The sequence below is a fragment of the Haliotis rufescens genome, unplaced genomic scaffold (assembly GCF_023055435.1).
Source record: "Haliotis rufescens isolate VD_foot unplaced genomic scaffold, xgHalRufe1.0.p SCAF_5, whole genome shotgun sequence".
NCBI classification, from domain to species: Eukaryota; Metazoa; Mollusca; class Gastropoda; order Lepetellida; family Haliotidae; genus Haliotis; species Haliotis rufescens.
In genome coordinates, this window is record NW_025964223.1 from 3,139,538 (window position 1) to 3,156,963 (window position 17,426).

At 43.7% G+C, this 17,426-nt stretch overlaps 1 protein-coding gene and 1 long non-coding RNA gene across 6 annotated transcripts in view; both read right to left on the reverse strand.

The window, feature by feature from the left end:
• Positions 1 to 5,655: 5,655 nt before the first annotated feature.
• LOC124133526 overlaps positions 5,656 to 17,426 on the reverse strand; it is a 38,071-nt gene continuing 26,300 nt past the window's right edge. For 4 of the 5 annotated variants that reach the window (XM_048383874.1, XM_048383875.1, XM_048383876.1 and 1 more), the window contains exons 9-12: positions 17,005 to 17,150; positions 12,060 to 12,163; positions 10,633 to 10,954; positions 5,656 to 8,063 (exon numbers count right to left, since the gene is read on the reverse strand). In XM_048383874.1, coding sequence (XP_048239831.1) covers positions 7,556 to 8,063; positions 10,633 to 10,954; positions 12,060 to 12,163; positions 17,005 to 17,150 — 1,080 coding nt within the window. In that variant the 3' untranslated portion in view covers positions 5,656 to 7,555. The remainder of the gene's footprint in view (positions 8,064 to 10,632; positions 10,955 to 12,059; positions 12,164 to 17,004; positions 17,151 to 17,426) is intronic. The other variant, XM_048383877.1, reaches the window with a different exon arrangement.
• LOC125373058 lies at positions 12,171 to 16,675 on the reverse strand. Its single transcript, XR_007218303.1, has 3 exons — positions 16,662 to 16,675; positions 16,063 to 16,135; positions 12,171 to 15,782 (listed from the first exon to the last, which is right to left on the reverse strand). It is a non-coding gene; the product is annotated as an uncharacterized LOC125373058 (long non-coding RNA).

Sequence of the window (17,426 nt, forward strand, 5' to 3'; positions counted from 1 at the left end):
GTTCAATACAAAATAATCTATCAGTAATATACTCATCACGTCATGACAATTTGACAATTTAAATGTATATGCATTTCTAGTAGAAACAAACAGACAAAAATGAAATGTAGATACTCCTGATCTAGATGCGAAAGTTTCAAAACAACTATTTTTTTCTGGACATATCGGACATTCATAAATGGGTGATATTCCCAATTTGCTAGTGCTACGAGAGGGTTCACGCGTCGGAGTGTTCACCATAACTGCTCCATAAACGTCATTTTCAACAGCAGTAAGTATAAATTTCATCCTCATGCTCCCGTTCGACTAGAAATACCCCACTCAGAAACAAAATACTCCGAGCCGACCAGTCCTCGTTTAAGCCCCTTAATGCCGATCCCCGGACATGTTAACAACAAGTACCATCGTCTGCGCCCAACACATCAAACGTCTTTTGGTAAAATGCAGCCGGGAATCGAACCCACTACCTTCCGCTCTCCGTACGGTCGCTCTACCACTAGACCACGGAGGCGGTCGTCAGTACCTAGTGATGCAGGTCGTGGATGTTTATCACTTTGAAATCTGATGAAACCCACAAACACGGGTAAGGTGACAAACTAAGGATGGCAGAACGAGCACCATCCTTATTTCAAAACAAAACTGTGTTTGCTGGATGTTTCAATCCATTTCAATAAGCAGAGGATCCTGTCATTTCGTCATACATTATTATACGTTGAAATGAGGTGAGGTGAAATGGGGTTTAACGTCGCGTCCAAGATTATTGCACTTATATAGCGACGTGCATGCACGTGGGTGTGTGTGTGTGTGGGGTGTGTGTGTGTGTGTGTGTGTGTGTGTGTGTGTGTGTGTGTGTGCTTGCACTAGTCCGGACTGATGCCGATTTATAGTGCTAGCTCACTGAGATACCATGCCGCAGTTTAACATGAATACCCCACTCAGACACAGTATACTGACTCCGAGCCGACCAGTCCTTGTTTTAGCCCCTTAAAGCCGAGCGCCAGACAGGGTAACAACAAGTACCATCTTTTAACGTCTTTTGGAATGACGCGGCTGGGGAACGAACCCCGGACCTTCCGCTCTCCGGTCGGACGCTCTACCATAAGACCACGGTTACGTTGAAATGAATTCCAATGGTGCCGTAAATCTACTTGTATTTATGATCGTAAAACATCATTTGATGTGTTGGGCGCAAATAGATCTTATTTCTCGTCCAAGTCGCCATTAAAGGGGAAGTGTACACGCAAAAATCACTTTCTTTCTTTTTCTAAACAAAACGCAATTTTAGAATTAGTTAGTATCTGTGTTTGAAAATATACACTCATTTTTTTCACAGTGAAAGTAGGAAGCTCACAATAGTGTGAAAATGATATGCCGTTATGAGGCCTTCGTTTTTCGAGCTAAACAGGCCTGAGTTATCCCCCTTAGATTATGACGTAATTGGTGCCAATTCAACTGGGTCCCTGTCTATTCTCAACGCAAAAGATATCCAGTACCAGTTTGCGGTAAAACAACATGGCCTACGACACACTCCGGCGCAGTGGTGACTCAGCATAACACTATGCTGGCTGGCATCTGAGACGCTAGAATCACACACCTAGACCTACACCACGTGAAGCGGCTCTAACAAAGCATGATGACGTCATAATGTTTATCAATTGGCACCAATGACGTCATATTGCAAGGGGCATAAGCCATGGTGTTTTTGTTGTGGAAATAGAACACTTGGTAAATGTGAAAAATATAAATCGTATTAATGCGAAAAATATGTTAATTAATTGTGATATTTTTATATTTTTGTCTATGACACTTCTAGGTTAACACTTTTAATGTGGAAAAAGTACAAGAAAAATAGGTTAATTTCCGTGTGAACTTGCCCTTTAAGCTACACCATCACCCGAGCCCCATAGTTTGTATTGACATGGCCCAATGATTAGAATGAACACTCCAGAATTTCACATGTGACAGCTTTGACCATTAGCACATTCAGTGGTTTCGACATGTGTTCTTTTAACGTGTTTTTCCTACCCGTTATACATTTCCATTTACCATGGCAACGGCTGATGTTTTTTGGTACGCGATTGAAGTTTCGATTTCAAACAAATCAATAATTCATACTACATAATTGGAATCTATTTTCGTCCAGTAAACACCTTCAGAATTTATATATATTTCAAAAAATACTTGGTTACAACAGTTGATTTAGAATCTGTCAAAAAACATTCAAATAATTTACGTTTTCAATCTACCCCGTTTACATTCCTCAAACAAAATACATGCTCAGTGTCGCGCATTATACAGAAAACGTAAAATGGTAAATGGTAAAACAGCTTAATTTGGAGAAAGGTATTTTACAGATGCTTCTGTTACTGAAAGACTGCATTATGGAAGGGAGATAACCCACTTGTTAATAAATGCGCTCAAAAGAGAAACGGTAGGTTTAACGGTCATTTCTGTGAATGACCGACCAGTCTGCAACTAGATGAAGACAGATGATATTAGTTTTTGTTTTCTTAAGTGGATTCATGTTTTGTTTTTGTTAGGGTTTTAGTAACTAAGTATGCTTCTTGTTACTCATTTAGTAACTCAGTGTCATAAACAAAGTACCGTAAGTCAGCAAACAATGTACAGAAGAACAAAAACAGATACAAAGAGCATTTTCATTTTTTTAATATCAGTTGTAGTAGAATATAATTATTTAAAGCATTCAAAATACACACAAATCAGCGCTGTTGACCTTCAAAGTGATAACTGATAATCACCTGTATACGTTGCCTCTGGCCACTGTACACTCATTACCATGGGTACAAAGCCTTCCCCTACAGAAGTAAATACTGTAAATATAATTATCAGCCTGGGACCCATTCCACAAAGCAATCGTAACTCCCATACCTTAACGCAGACTTGTGACAGTTGTAACACTAAGGTGATCGTAACTCCCATACCTTAACGCAGACTTATGACAGCTGTAGCACTAAGATGATCGTGACTCCCCTACCTTAACACAGACTTATGACAGCGGTAGCACTAAGGTGATCGTAACTCGCATAGTTTAACGCAGACTTGTGACAGTTGTAGCACTAAGGTGATCGTAACTCCCATACTATAACACAGACTTATGACAGTTGTAGCACTAAGGTGATTGTAACTCCCCTACCTTAACACAGACTTATGGCAGTTGTAGCACTAAGTGATCGTGACTCCCATACCTTAATGCAGACTTATGACAGCTGTAGCACTAAGGTGATCGTAACTCCCATACCTTAACGCAGACTTATGACAGCTGTAGCACTGAGGTGATCGTAACTCCCATACCTAAACGCAGACTTATGACAGCTGTAGCACTGTGGTGATCGTAACTCCCATACCTTAATGCAGACTTATGACAGCTGTAGCACTAAGGTGATCGTAACTCCCATACCTTAACGCAGACTTATGACAGCTGTAGCACTAAGGTGATCGTGACTCCCATACTTTAACACATCCTTGTGACAGTAGTAGCACTAAGGTGATCGTAACTCCCATACCTTAACACAGACTTATGACAGCGGTAGCACTAAGGTGATCGTAACTCCCATACTTTACCGCAGACTTGTGACAGTTGTAGCACTAAGGTGATCGTAACTCCCATACTATAACACAGACTTATGACAGTTGTAGCACTAAGTGATCAAGACTCCCATACCTTAACAAAGACTTATGACAGCGGTAGCACTAAGGTGATCGTAACTCCCATACTTTACCGCAGACTTGTGACAGTTGTAGCACTAAGGTGATCGTAACTCCCATACTATAACACAGACTTATGACAGTTGTAGCACTAAGTGATCAAGACTCCCATACCTTAATGCAGACTTATGACAGCTGTGGCACTAAGGTGATTGTAACTCCCCTACCTTAACACAGACTTATGGCAGTTGTAGCACTAAGTGATCGTGACTCCCATACCTTAATGCAGACTTATGACAGCTGTAGCACTAAGGTGATCGTGACTCCCATACTTTAACGCAGACTTATGACAGCTGTAGCACTAAGGTGATCGTAACTCCCATACAATAACGCAGACTTATGACAGCTGTAGCACTAAGGTGATCGTAACTCCCATACCTTAATGCAGACTTATGACAGTTGTAGCACTAAGGTGATCGTAAATCCCCTACATTAACGCAGACTTATGACAGTTCTAGCACTAAGGTGATCGTAACTCCCATACCTTAATGCAGACTTATGTCAGTTGTAGCACTAAAGTGATCGTAACTCCCCTACATTAACGCAGACTTATGACAGCTGTAGCACTAAGGTGATCATAACTCCCATACAATAACACAGATTTATGATAGTTGTAATCGTAACTCCCCTACCTTAACGCAGACTTATGACAGTTGTAGCACTAGGGTGATCGTAACTCCCATACCTTAATGCAGACTTATGACAGCTGTAGCACAAAGATGATCGTAACTCCCATACCTTAACGCAGACTTATGACAGCTGTAGCACTAAGGTGATCGTAACTCAAGTATCTTGTTGAACAATCTCCAACATGACATATAATCACAAAAGATGGAAGTGAAAATTTCAAAAATACATTTTCAATTCTGAAAACAAGCATGAAATACTAATATCCCCCACCAACATGACATGTCCGGTTGTGTGCCAGGCAACAAATATTGTATGGTTTTCAAGATCTGCTCCAGAAATGAGCATTTTCAAAAATATAAATCAAAGATGTCACCATGGAAATTCAAAATCTATTTTTTTTTTTAAATCCCAAACTATCAAAAGGCACCAGTTTAGCACTAGACCTACCTATGTGTCAAGTTTGGTTCTGCTCCAGAAAGGAAATGTGATGGATGGCAGGAAGGACAGACAGACAACACCAATTCCTATATCGCCCTGCCACTTCGTGGTGGGGGATAATAAACATACAAATTTCATTCGTTAATCAGCATATTATGTATGTTTTGGATGCCTTCAAAAGTGGTAATTCTGTGAATGTCAATCATTGGATTGTCTGGTCCAGACTCGATGTTTTACAGACCAGCGTCATATAGCTGGAATATTGCTGAGTGCGGCGTTAAACAAAAAAACAAAAAACAAAACATATTACAAACAAAACTGACTGGCAGTTTTAACATCAGCATCCATCTTAGTACATACAGCATCAAACACATCAAGTCACCACCATTGTATATATGGATAGTATAACTCATTTTTCCACGGTGATGAGGTCAAGATGTAATAAGTATGCTCTCAGTGACATGTGTTACGAGTCGTAACATCCCCTGGCCGACACTGCCTCTCTAAAGCTGATTGTGTGTTCCATTCATACAGATCATGGAGTATTTTCACTGAGTGCAAGTTTTGGACATGCAGGTCGAAAGAAGGAAAAACAGTGTTCATCAAAGATAGACTATGTACATCAGAGACCATATCATTCATATGCATATCATTGACCTATGCTGTCACTAAAGCTGATTGTGTGTTCCATTCATACAGATCATGGAGTATTTTCACTGAGTGCAAGTTTTGGACATGCAGGTCGAAAGAAGGAAAAACAGTGTTCATCAAAGATAGACTATGTACATCAGAGACCATATCATTCATATGCATATCATTGACCTATGCTGTCACTAAAGCTGATTGTGTTCCATTCATACACAAACATGGAGTATTTTCACTGAGTGCAAGTTTTGGACATGCAGGTCAAGGGAAGGAAAAACTGTGTTCATCAAAGATAGACTATGTACATCAGAGACCATATCATTCATATGCATATCATTGACCTATGCTGTCACTAAAGCTGATTGTGTGTTCCATTCATACACAAACATGGAGTATTTTCACTGAGTGCAAGTTTTGGACATGCAGGTCAAGGGAAGGAAAAACTGTGTTCATCAAAGATAGACTATGTACATCAAAGACCATATTATTCATATGCATATCATTGACCTATGCTGTCACTAAAGCTGATTGTGTGTTCCATTCATACACAAACATGGAGTATTTTCACTGAGTGCAAGTTTTGGACATGCAGGTCAAGGGAAGGAAAAACAGTGTTCATCAAAGATAGACTATGTACATCAGAGACCATATCATTCATATGCATATCATTGACCTATGCTGTCACTAAAGCTGATTGTGTGTTCCATTCATACACAAACATGGAGTATTTTCACTGAGTGCAAGTTTTGGACATGCAGGTCAAGGGAAGGAAAAACTGTGTTCATCAAAGATAGACTATGTACATCAGAGACCATATCATTCATATGCATATCATTGACCTATGCTGTCACTAAAGCTGATTGTGTGTTCCATTCATACACAAACATGGAGTATTTTCACTGAGTGCAAGTTTTGGACATGCAGGTCAAGGGAAGGAAAAACTGTGTTCATCAAAGATAGACTATGTACATCAGAGACCATATCATTCATATGCATATCATTGACCTATGCTGTCACTAAAGCTGATTGTGTGTTCCATTCATACACAAACATGGAGTATTTTCACTGAGTGCAAGTTTTGGACATGCAGGTCGAGAGAAGGAAAAACAGTGTTCATTAAAGATAGACTATGTACATCAAAGACCATATCATTCATATGCATATCATTGACCTATGCTGTCACTAAAGCTGATTGTGTGTTCCATTCATACAGATCATGGAGTATTTTCACTGAGTGCAAGTTTTGGACATGCAGGTCAAGGGAAGGAAAAACTGTGTTCATTAAAGATAGACTATGTACATCAGAGACCATATCATTCATATGCATATCATTGACCTATGCTGTCACTAAAGCTGATTGTGTGTTCCATTCATACACAAACATGGAGTATTTTCACTGAGTGCAAGTTTTGGACATGCAGGTCAAGGGAAGGAAAAACTGTGTTCATCAAAGATAGACTATGTACATCAGAGACCATATCATTCATATGCATATCATTGACCTATGCTGTCACTAAAGCTGATTGTGTGTTCCATTCATACACAAACATGGAGTATTTTCACTGAGTGCAAGTTTTGGACATGCAGGTCAAGGGAAGGAAAAACAGTGTTCATTAAAGATAGACTATGTACATCAAAGACCATATTATTCATATGCATATCATTGACCTATGCTGTCACTAAAGCTGATTGTGTTCCATTCATACACAAACATGGAGTATTTTCACTGAGTGCAAGTTTTGGACATGCAGGTCAAGGGAAGGAAAAACTGTGTTCATCAAAGATAGACTATGTACATCAGAGACCATATCATTCATATGCATATCATTGACCTATGCTGTCACTAAAGCTGATTGTGTGTTCCATTCATACACAAACATGGAGTATTTTCACTGAGTGCAAGTTTTGGACATGCAGGTCGAGAGAAGGAAAAACTGTGTTCATCAAAGATAGACTATGTACATCAGAGACCATATCATTCATATGCATATCATTGACCTATGCTGTCACTAAAGCTGATTGTGTTCCATTCATACACAAACGGAGTATTTTCACTGAGTGCAAGTTTTGGACATGCAGGTCAAGGGAAGGAAAAACTGTGTTCATCAAAGATAGACTATGTCCTGCTGTACATTTCCTGAGATGACACATAATTTTTACACTTCTCATTCCAATCCTTCAATTTTCTGTCAAACTTGTCTCGTTCATCAAATATCCTCTTCTCTGTGTAGTGGTTAATAATTCTATACAGTTCCGCTCTCCCATCAGAGAAAACCTGAGCTAACTCTTGAGAGTGATCTCCCCTGTCAAGCGAACTCTTCTCCAATAAGATGGTCCACATTTGGTCAAGACATTCCCAGATAAAACTATTCTGGGGCATCTGTGTTGCAGCATTCTCTTTGTAGGTCAAAGCCTCAACAAAGACCTCCATAGCCTTTGCTGGGTGGCCTCCCCTTTTGTAGGCCTTGCCAAGGCTGAGCAAACTCTCGACATGGGTGACCGATCCACAGGCCACAGCTTGCCTCATGGCCACTGTTTTCTTTAAGGATTCCACTGCATTGTTGTGATCACCCATAGCCAGATAGAGTTTGCCATAGGTCTCCAAAGTCAGACCTTCTTCAAACCTATTGGAAGAAAAGCAAAGAAGAAATCATTTAACAGGTGAAATTCTCCTGGCCGTGCATCCCCAAATTCTGGTTACTAATCATTTAAAACCAGCCTGAAACTGGGCAAAAGTGACTGCAACTGCAATGAAACTCTCAATGCAATGAGAACAAGTTGGAAATTCAGCCTCGATTCAATATTGTTTGAAATTACCTAGCCACCAGCTTTTGAAAATTCATTGTTAGCACAGTTCACACATCTCACAGTGCTAGCCCATTCGCAGAGCTCTTCATACTATCGCTACCACTAGTCACAGCTCCCAACAGTGCTGGCCCATTTGCAGAGCTCTTCATACTATTGTTGTCACAGCTCCCCACAGTGCTAGCCCATTCGCAGAGCTCTTCATACTATCGCTACCACTAGTCACAGCTCCCCACAGTGCTAGCCAATTTCGCAGAGCTCTTCATACTATTGTTGTCACAGCTCCCCACAGTGCTAGCCCATTTGCAGAGCTCTTCATACTATTGTTGTACCAGCTCCCCACAGTGCTAGCCCATTCGCAGAGCTCTTCATACTATTGTTGTCAAAGGTCACAGCTCCCCACAGTGCTAGCCCATTCGCAAAGCTCTTCATACTATTGTTGTCATAGCTCCCCACAGTGCTAGCCCATTCGCAGAGCTCTTCATACTATCGCTACCACTAGTCACAGCTCCCCACAGTGCTAGCCAATTCGCAAAGCTCTTCATACTATTGTTGTCATAGCTCCCCACAGTGCTAGCCCATTCGCAAAGCTCTTCATACTATTGTTGTCACAGCTCCCCACAGTGCTAGCCCATTCACACAGCTCTTCATACTATTGTCAAAGGTCACAGCTCCCCACAGTGCTAGCCCAATTGCAGAGCTCTTCATACTATTGTTGTCAAAGGTCACAGCTCCCCACAGTGCTAGCCCATTCGCAAAGCTCTTCATACTATTGTTGTCACAGCTCCCCACAGTGCTAGCCCATTCGCAAAGCTCTTCATACTATTGTTGTCAAAGGTCACAGCTCCCACAGTGCTAGCCCATTCGCAAAGCTCTTCATACTATTGTTGTCATAGCTCCCCACAGTGCTAGCCCGTTCGCAGAGCTCTTCATACTATCGCTACCACTAGTCACAGCTCCCCACAGTGCTAGCCCATTCGCAATGCTCTTCATACTATTGTTGTCATAGCTCCCCACAGTGCTAGCCCATTTGCAAAGCTCTTCATACTATTGTTGTCAAAGGTCACAGCTCCCACAGTGCTAGCCCATTCGCAAAGCTCTTCATACTATTGTTGTCACAGCTCCCCACAGTGCTAGCCCATTCGCAGAGCTCTTCATACTATCGCTACCACTAGTCACAGCTCCCCACAGTGCTAGCCAATTCGCAAAGCTCTTCATACTATCGCTACCACCAGTCACAGCTCCCCACAGTGCTAGCCCATTCGAATAGCTCTTCATACCATTGCTGCCGCCAGTCACAGCTCCCCACAGTGATAGCCTATTCACAGCGCTCTCCATACTGTCGCTACCACCAGTCACAGCTCCCAACAGTGCTAGGCCCCTACAACCATGCACGGTGCTGATCACACAACAGATCGGCCATTTTATTGACAAATAAACGATAACCATCCCGTTTCTCAGACACACACAAATACACAAGTCAGTACATTTTGTGTTTGAGAGAAAACACTGAAGACAGTTGTACTAGCCACATCCACACTGATGGCAGTTGTAATAGCCACATCCACACTGATGGCAGCTGTAATAGCCACGTCCACACTGATGGCAGCTGTAATAGCCACATCCACACTGATGGCAGCTGTAATACTGGTCATCGCATCCCATCTGCGTCAGTCACTGGATTGTCTGGTCCTGACTCGATTATTTACAGAGTGCCGTCATATAGGTGGAATATTGCTGAGTGCGGCGTTTTATAACAAAGAACCTGGGGACAGCGAAGGTGTCCTGTTCTGGTATGGAGTACGAGCTTAGTTGACTCTTCCTTTAAGTGGACATTTACAGCGCTGACTACAAAAACAGATACCTACCTAGACAAAGCCAAAAGCTTAAAAGACAAGCATGAGATACTCACCTCCCTAGCAATGAACAAATGTATAATGTGCTGCAATATGACAGGAACTTTAGCATGTTCAGCCATCTCAGTGGAATGTTGTTACTGTGAGTAGATCACTGGGGGCAGTTGTTACACCTGGATATACACTGTTTTCCATTTTTTTAAATGGAATTAGAAAAAATATAAATGATAACAAATCCTCCAAAATAAGCAGCCGAGGACTTGATTGAATATTTCATTGATTGGAAATTTAATGAGAATCAAAAACAAAATTGAAACATTTCCTAAATAATAAATGGCACCAGTTCATTGTAAGCCTGATATCTGCAAGAACTATTAAATGATCTTTCCAGAAACAAAACATGATGGACAGATGGACGGACAGCATGGATTCCCATATCCCCCTCCCACATGGCGGTGGATAAAAACGTTCCTGCAGCCTGTTCTACGGACCTGCACAATGAGAAGAAACATTGAAATGTTTGTTGCCTTACTTGTATATCTTCGAATCCTTCTCTAGCAGTTGCGACGCTTCCTGCAGAAGCTGTCCAGCAGCCTCGAAGTTCTTGCTCTGGATCTCGACATTGGCCACGTTGTTGAGGGAGATGATGATAGAGCTGGGGGTGTCGTTAGTTGCCCTCTTCAAGTCCAGTCCCTTCTTGTAATAGTGGTTGGACTTCTCAATCTCCCCCTTATGGAAGTACAGGATGGCCATGTTGTTGTAGACGGAGCCGATGTGGGGGTGGTTCTCACCGTGGAGGTGAATCCTTCGTTTCAAGGACTCACGGTGGTATTTCTCTCCCTCTTCGTAGTTTCCTGTAAAATACTGTATGTTTGTTGGTTTGTTATACCTCTGACTAAGGGCGGGGGTATATAGTTATACCAAGGAATATGTCCTTCAGAGGACATTTTGGGGGAACAGTAGAAGAGGTGCAGTTCAAAGTTTGATTTTGACATGTAAATTTTGACATGTTTTGAACTTAGAACTTCTTTTTACTTCAACATTTGTAAGATCTATAACTTGAAAACTACTTCAATTATTCTTTTCCAACAGGGGGTACAGTTTCTACACCAATAGGAGAGTTGCAGAGCAAAGTTTAATTTTGATCAGTGGACTTTCTGAGAAAATACTGTTTTTCTTTCATGTTTTGAACTTAGCATTTGTTTTATACCCTGACCTACGATGATGCACCAGTGCATCTTTGAATCATGCCATTCCCATGTTTAATATTAATAATAAGAATAATAAGAATAAGAATATTATTTATATTGCGCATATTTCCTTACCACTCAGGGGCATGCTCAAAGCGCTATTATTACCCAGGTCACTGGATCAGTGTTCACTCAGAATAATTCTCAGCTCCTTGGGGAGCATACAACCCAAGGTGCCTGTTAGGAGCTAGAAGGTTAACACCCACATTGCCATCTCATCCTACTGGGTACCCATTCTCTGCTGGGTGAACAGAGGCACATTTTGAATAAAATCACTTGCCCAAGGAGACGCCACATGTGTTACATGTGCTTCACAGTGGTGCCGGACCGAAGCCCCAGAAACTCTCAGGAGCCAAGCTGCCGAAACGCTTAACATTGCTTAACCTGATTTGTGACCCGTGCACTGTGGACAGGACCACGTACCACCACATGTTATACGTTATATCATTGTGCGTTCTAAGAGAAACCGGCTCAGTATATCTCCAATATCAAAATTGTTATTCAGGTCTATGGAGTCGAGATCAGGGTATTAGTGAGCCATGCCCACTTTTTGTCTAGTTTCTTTGTTATTATACAAAGTTCATCAGCTTGGTTTTCCTGTATTTGGGGAATGAAAGGTGTATACATTATCTCAGAAAGGGGGACAGGTAGGGTAATTATATAGAAAGCTAGCTGGAAATCTGCAATAGTGCACAGCACTTGTCCTGACCGATGGCAGTGTTGACAACGCCAAGCACAGACAGGGTAGTGAGGGCCAAACGCTCATAGTACATCCCCTGCATGATCTGGTATTTCTGAGCCTCTTGCAGGTGTCTGCAAATTGAGTGAAAACTGATAATGTTGCTGTACTTGCTGCTGTTACATCACTCTCACTCTCGCCACAAACCCTACATCACCCTCAGTCTCACCCCAAACCCTACATCACCCTCAGTCTCACCCCAAACCCTACACCACCCTGTCTCACCCCAAACTCTACACCTCCCTCGGTCTCACCACAAACCCTACATCACTCTCTATCTCACCACAAACCCTACATCACTCTCGATCTCACCACAAACCCTACATCACCCTCAGTCTCACCACAAACCCTACATCACCTTCAGTCTCACCACGAACCCTATATCACCCTCAATCTCACCATAAACCCTACATCACCCTCGATCTCACCACAAACCCTACATCACTATCGATCTCACCACAAATCCTACATCACTCTCGATCTCACCACAAACCCTACATCCCTCTCTATCTCCCCACAAAACCTACATCACTCTCGATCTCACCACAAACCCTACATAGCCCTCAATCTCACCACCTCACCTCAGTCTCACAACAAACCCTACATCACTCTCGATCTCACCACAAACCCAACATCACCCTCAGTCTCACCACAAACCCTACATCACCCTCAATCTCACTACAAATCCTACATCACCCTCAGTCTCACCACACACCCAACATCACCCTCAGTCTCACCACAAACCCTACATCCCTCTCAATCTCCCCACAAACCCTACATCACTCTCGATCTCCCCACAAACCCTACATAGCCCTCAATCTCACCACAAACCCTACATCACTCTCGATCTCACCACAAACCCTACATCCTTCTTGATCTCACCATAAACCCTACACCATCCTCAGTTTCACCACAAAACCTACATCACTCTCGATCTCACCACAAACCCTACATCCTTCTCGATCTCACCACAAACCCTACATCACCCTCAGTCACACCACAAACCCTACATCACTCTCAATCTCACCACACACCCTACATTACTCTCGATCTCACAACAAACCCAACATTACTCTCAATCTCACCTCAAACCCTACATCACTCTCGATCTCACCACAAACCCTACATCACCCTCAGTCTCACCACCTCACCTCATTCTCACCAAAAACCCTACATCACTCTCAATCTCACCACAAACCCAACATCACCCTCAGTCTCACCACAAACCCTACATCACCCTCAATCTCACCACAAACCCAACATCACCTCAATCTCACCACAAACCCAACATCACTCTCGATCTCACCACAAACCCTACATCACCCTCAATCTCACCACAAACCCAACATCACCCTCAGTCTCACCACACACCCAACATCACCCTCAGTCTCACCACACACTCTATATCACCCTCAATCTCACCACAAACCCTACATCACTCTCGATCTCACCACGAACCCTACATCACCCTCAGTCTCACCACAAACTCTACATCACTCTCGATATCACCACAAACCCTACATCCTTCTTGATCTCACCACAAACCCTACATCACTCTCGATCTCACCACAAACCCTACATCACTCTCGATCTCACCACAAACCAAACATCACCCTCAGTCTCACAACACACCCAACATCACCCTCAGTCTCACCACACACTCTATATCACCCTCAATCTCACCACAAACCCTACATCACTCTCGATCTCACCACGAACCCTACATCACCCTCGGTCTCACCACAAACCCTACATCCTTCTTGATCTCACCATAAACCCTACATCATCCTCAGTCTCACCACAAACCCTACATCACTCTCGATCTCACCACAAACCCTCCATCCTTCTCGATCTCACCACAAACCCTACATCCTTCTCGATCTCACCACAAACCCTACATCACTCTCGATCTCACCACAAACCCTACATCACCCTCAATCTCACCACCTCACCTCAGTCTCACCACTAACTCTAAATGTCACCTCAATCTCACCACAAACCCGAAATCACCCTCAGTCTCACCTCAAACTCTACATCACCCTCGATCTCACCACAAACCCAACATCACCCTCAGTCTCACCACAAACCCTACATCACCCTCGATCTCACCACAAATCCTACATAGCCCTCAATCTCACCACCTCACCTCAGTCTCACCACAAACCCTTCATCACTCTCGATCTCACCACAAACCCTACATCACCCTCAGTCTCACCACAAACCCTACATCACTCTCGATCTCACCACAAATCCTACATCACTCTCGATCTCCCCACAAACCCTACATCCCTCTCGATCTCCCCACAAACCCTACATTACTCTCGATCTCCCCACAAACCCTACATAGCCCTCAATCTCACCACCTCACCTCAGTCTCACCACAAACCCTACATCACTCTTGATCTCACCACAAACCCTACATCATCCTCAGTCTCACCACAAACCCTACATCACTCTCAATCTCACCACAAACCCTACATCACTCTCGATCTCACCACGAACCCTACATCACCCTCGGTCTCACCACAAACCCTACATCCTTCTTGATCTCACCATAAACCCTACATCCACCTCAGTCTCACCACAAACCCTACATCACTCTCGATCTCACCACAAACCCTCCATCCTTCTCAATCTCACCACAAACCCTACATCCTTCTCGATCTCACCACAAACCCTACATCACCCTCAGTCACACCACAAACCCTACATCACTCTCAATCTCACCACACACCCTACATTACTCTCGATCTCACAACAAACCCAACATTACTCTCAATCTCCCCACAAACCCTACATAGCCCTCAATCTCACCACCTCACCTCAGTCTCACCACAAACCCTACATCACTCTTGATCTCACCACAAACCCTACATCATCCTCAGTCTCACCACAAACCCTACATCACTCTCAATCTCCCCACAAACCCAACATCACCCTCAGTCTCACCACAAACCCTACATCCATCTCGATCTCCCCACAAACCCTACATTACTCTCGATCTCCCCACAAACCCTACATAGCCCTCAATCTCACCACCTCACCTCAGTCTCACCACAAACCCTACATCACTCTTGATCTCACCACAAATCCTACATCACCCTCAGTCTCACCACAAACCCTACATCACCCTCAATCTCACCACAAACCCTACATCACTCTCGATCTCACCACGAACCCTACATCACCCTCAGTCTCACCACAAACCCTACATCACTCTCGATCTCACCACGAACCCTACATCACCCTCAGTCTCACCACAAACCCTACATCACTCTCGATCTCACCACAAACCCTACATCACTCTTGATCTCACCACGAACCCTACATCACCCTCAGTCTCACCACAAACCCTACATCACTCTCGATCTCACCACAAACCCTACATCCTTCTTGATCTCGCCACAAACCCTACATCATCCTCAGTCTCTTCACAAACCCTACATCACTCTCGATCTCACCACAAACCCTACATCACTCTCGATCTCACCACAAACCCTAAATCACCCTCAGTCTCACCACAAACCCTACATCACCCTCAGTCACACCACAAACCCTACATCACTCTCGATCTCACAACAAACCCTACATCATTCTCGATCTCCCCACAAACCCTACATCACTCTCGATCTCACCTCAAACCCTACATCACCCTCAATCTCACCACAAACCCTACATCACTCTCGATCTCACCTCAAACCCTACATCACTCTCGATCTCACCACAAACCCTACATCACCCTCAGTCTCACCACAAACCCTACATCACTCTCGATCTCACCACAAATCCTACATCACTCTCGATCTTCCCACAAACCCTACATCCCTCTCAATCTCCCCACAAACCCAACATCACCCTCAGTCTCACCACAAACCCTACATCCCTCTCGATCTCCCCACAAACCCTACATCACTCTCGATCTCCCCACAATCCCTACATAGCCCTCAATCTCACCACCGTACCTCAGTCTCACCACAAACCCTACATCACCCTCAGTCTCACCACAAACCCTACATCACTCTCGATCTCACCACAAACCCTACATCCTTCTTGATCTCCCAATAAACCCTACATCATCCTCAGTCTCACCACAAACCCTACATCACTCTCGATCTCACCACAAACCCTACATCACTCTCGATCTCACCACAAACCCTAAATCACCCTCAGTCTCACCACAAACCCTACATCACCCTCAGTCACACCACAAACCCTACATCACTCGATCTCACAACAAACCCTACATCACTCTCGATCTCCCCACAAACCCTACATCACTCTCGATCTCCCCACAAACCCTTCATCACTCTCGATCTCCCCACAAACCCTACATCACTCTCGATCTCACCTCAAACCCTACATCACCCTCAGTCTCACCACAAACTGTAAACGTCACCTCAATCTCACCCCAAACCCTACATCACCCTCAGTCTCACCTCAGTCTCACCACAAACCCTAGATAACCCTCAATCTCACCTCAATCTCACCACAAACCCTACATCACCCTCGATCTCACCTCAGTCTCACCACAAACTCTACACCTCACCTCAATCTTACCACAAACTCTATAACACCCTCAATCTCACCCCAAACCCTACATCACCCTCAATCTCACCACAAACCCTACATCACTCTCGATCTCACCACAAACCCTACACCACCCTCAGTCTCACCACAAACCCAACATCACCCTCAGTCTCACCACAAACCCTACATCGCCCTCAATCTCATCCCAAACCCTACATCACCCTCAATTTCACCACAAACCCTACATCACATCTTGATCTCACCACCTCACCTGTCTCACCACAAACTCTACACCTCACCTCAACCTCACCACAAACTCTACACCACCCTCAGTCTCACCCCAAACCCTACACCTCACCTCAGTCTCACCCCAAACTCTACACCTCACCTTAGGGCAGCTTCCCGCTTCCCTTGCATGTGAAGATTCCAGCCCATGTTCTCGTGCATCTGAGACGCCATCATGGCAGCAGCGGGGTTGTTGACAGCATACACCAGCGCTCGACAGTACATCCTCTCTCCTGCAGGAAAATCTGCCTAAAACAGCCGAAAAATATTTTATGTTAAAAGAACAATTTCTGAAGAAGGGAGAATTTTTTAAAATCTGATCTGTATGCCAATGTAAGCTGACAGATGTGCCTGTGTTACCCTGATTTGTGGAAGGAATTGAGAATTCAGTACCTGGAAGTTTCATTCTGAACAAACAGCGTCAGCTGACAGCACATATAATCTTTAAACAAGCAATGTTCATTGCCACTGCAGCGTACAAAACTGGCACTAGTCCTATAGTTCTTGCCAAACTGCCCAATAGTT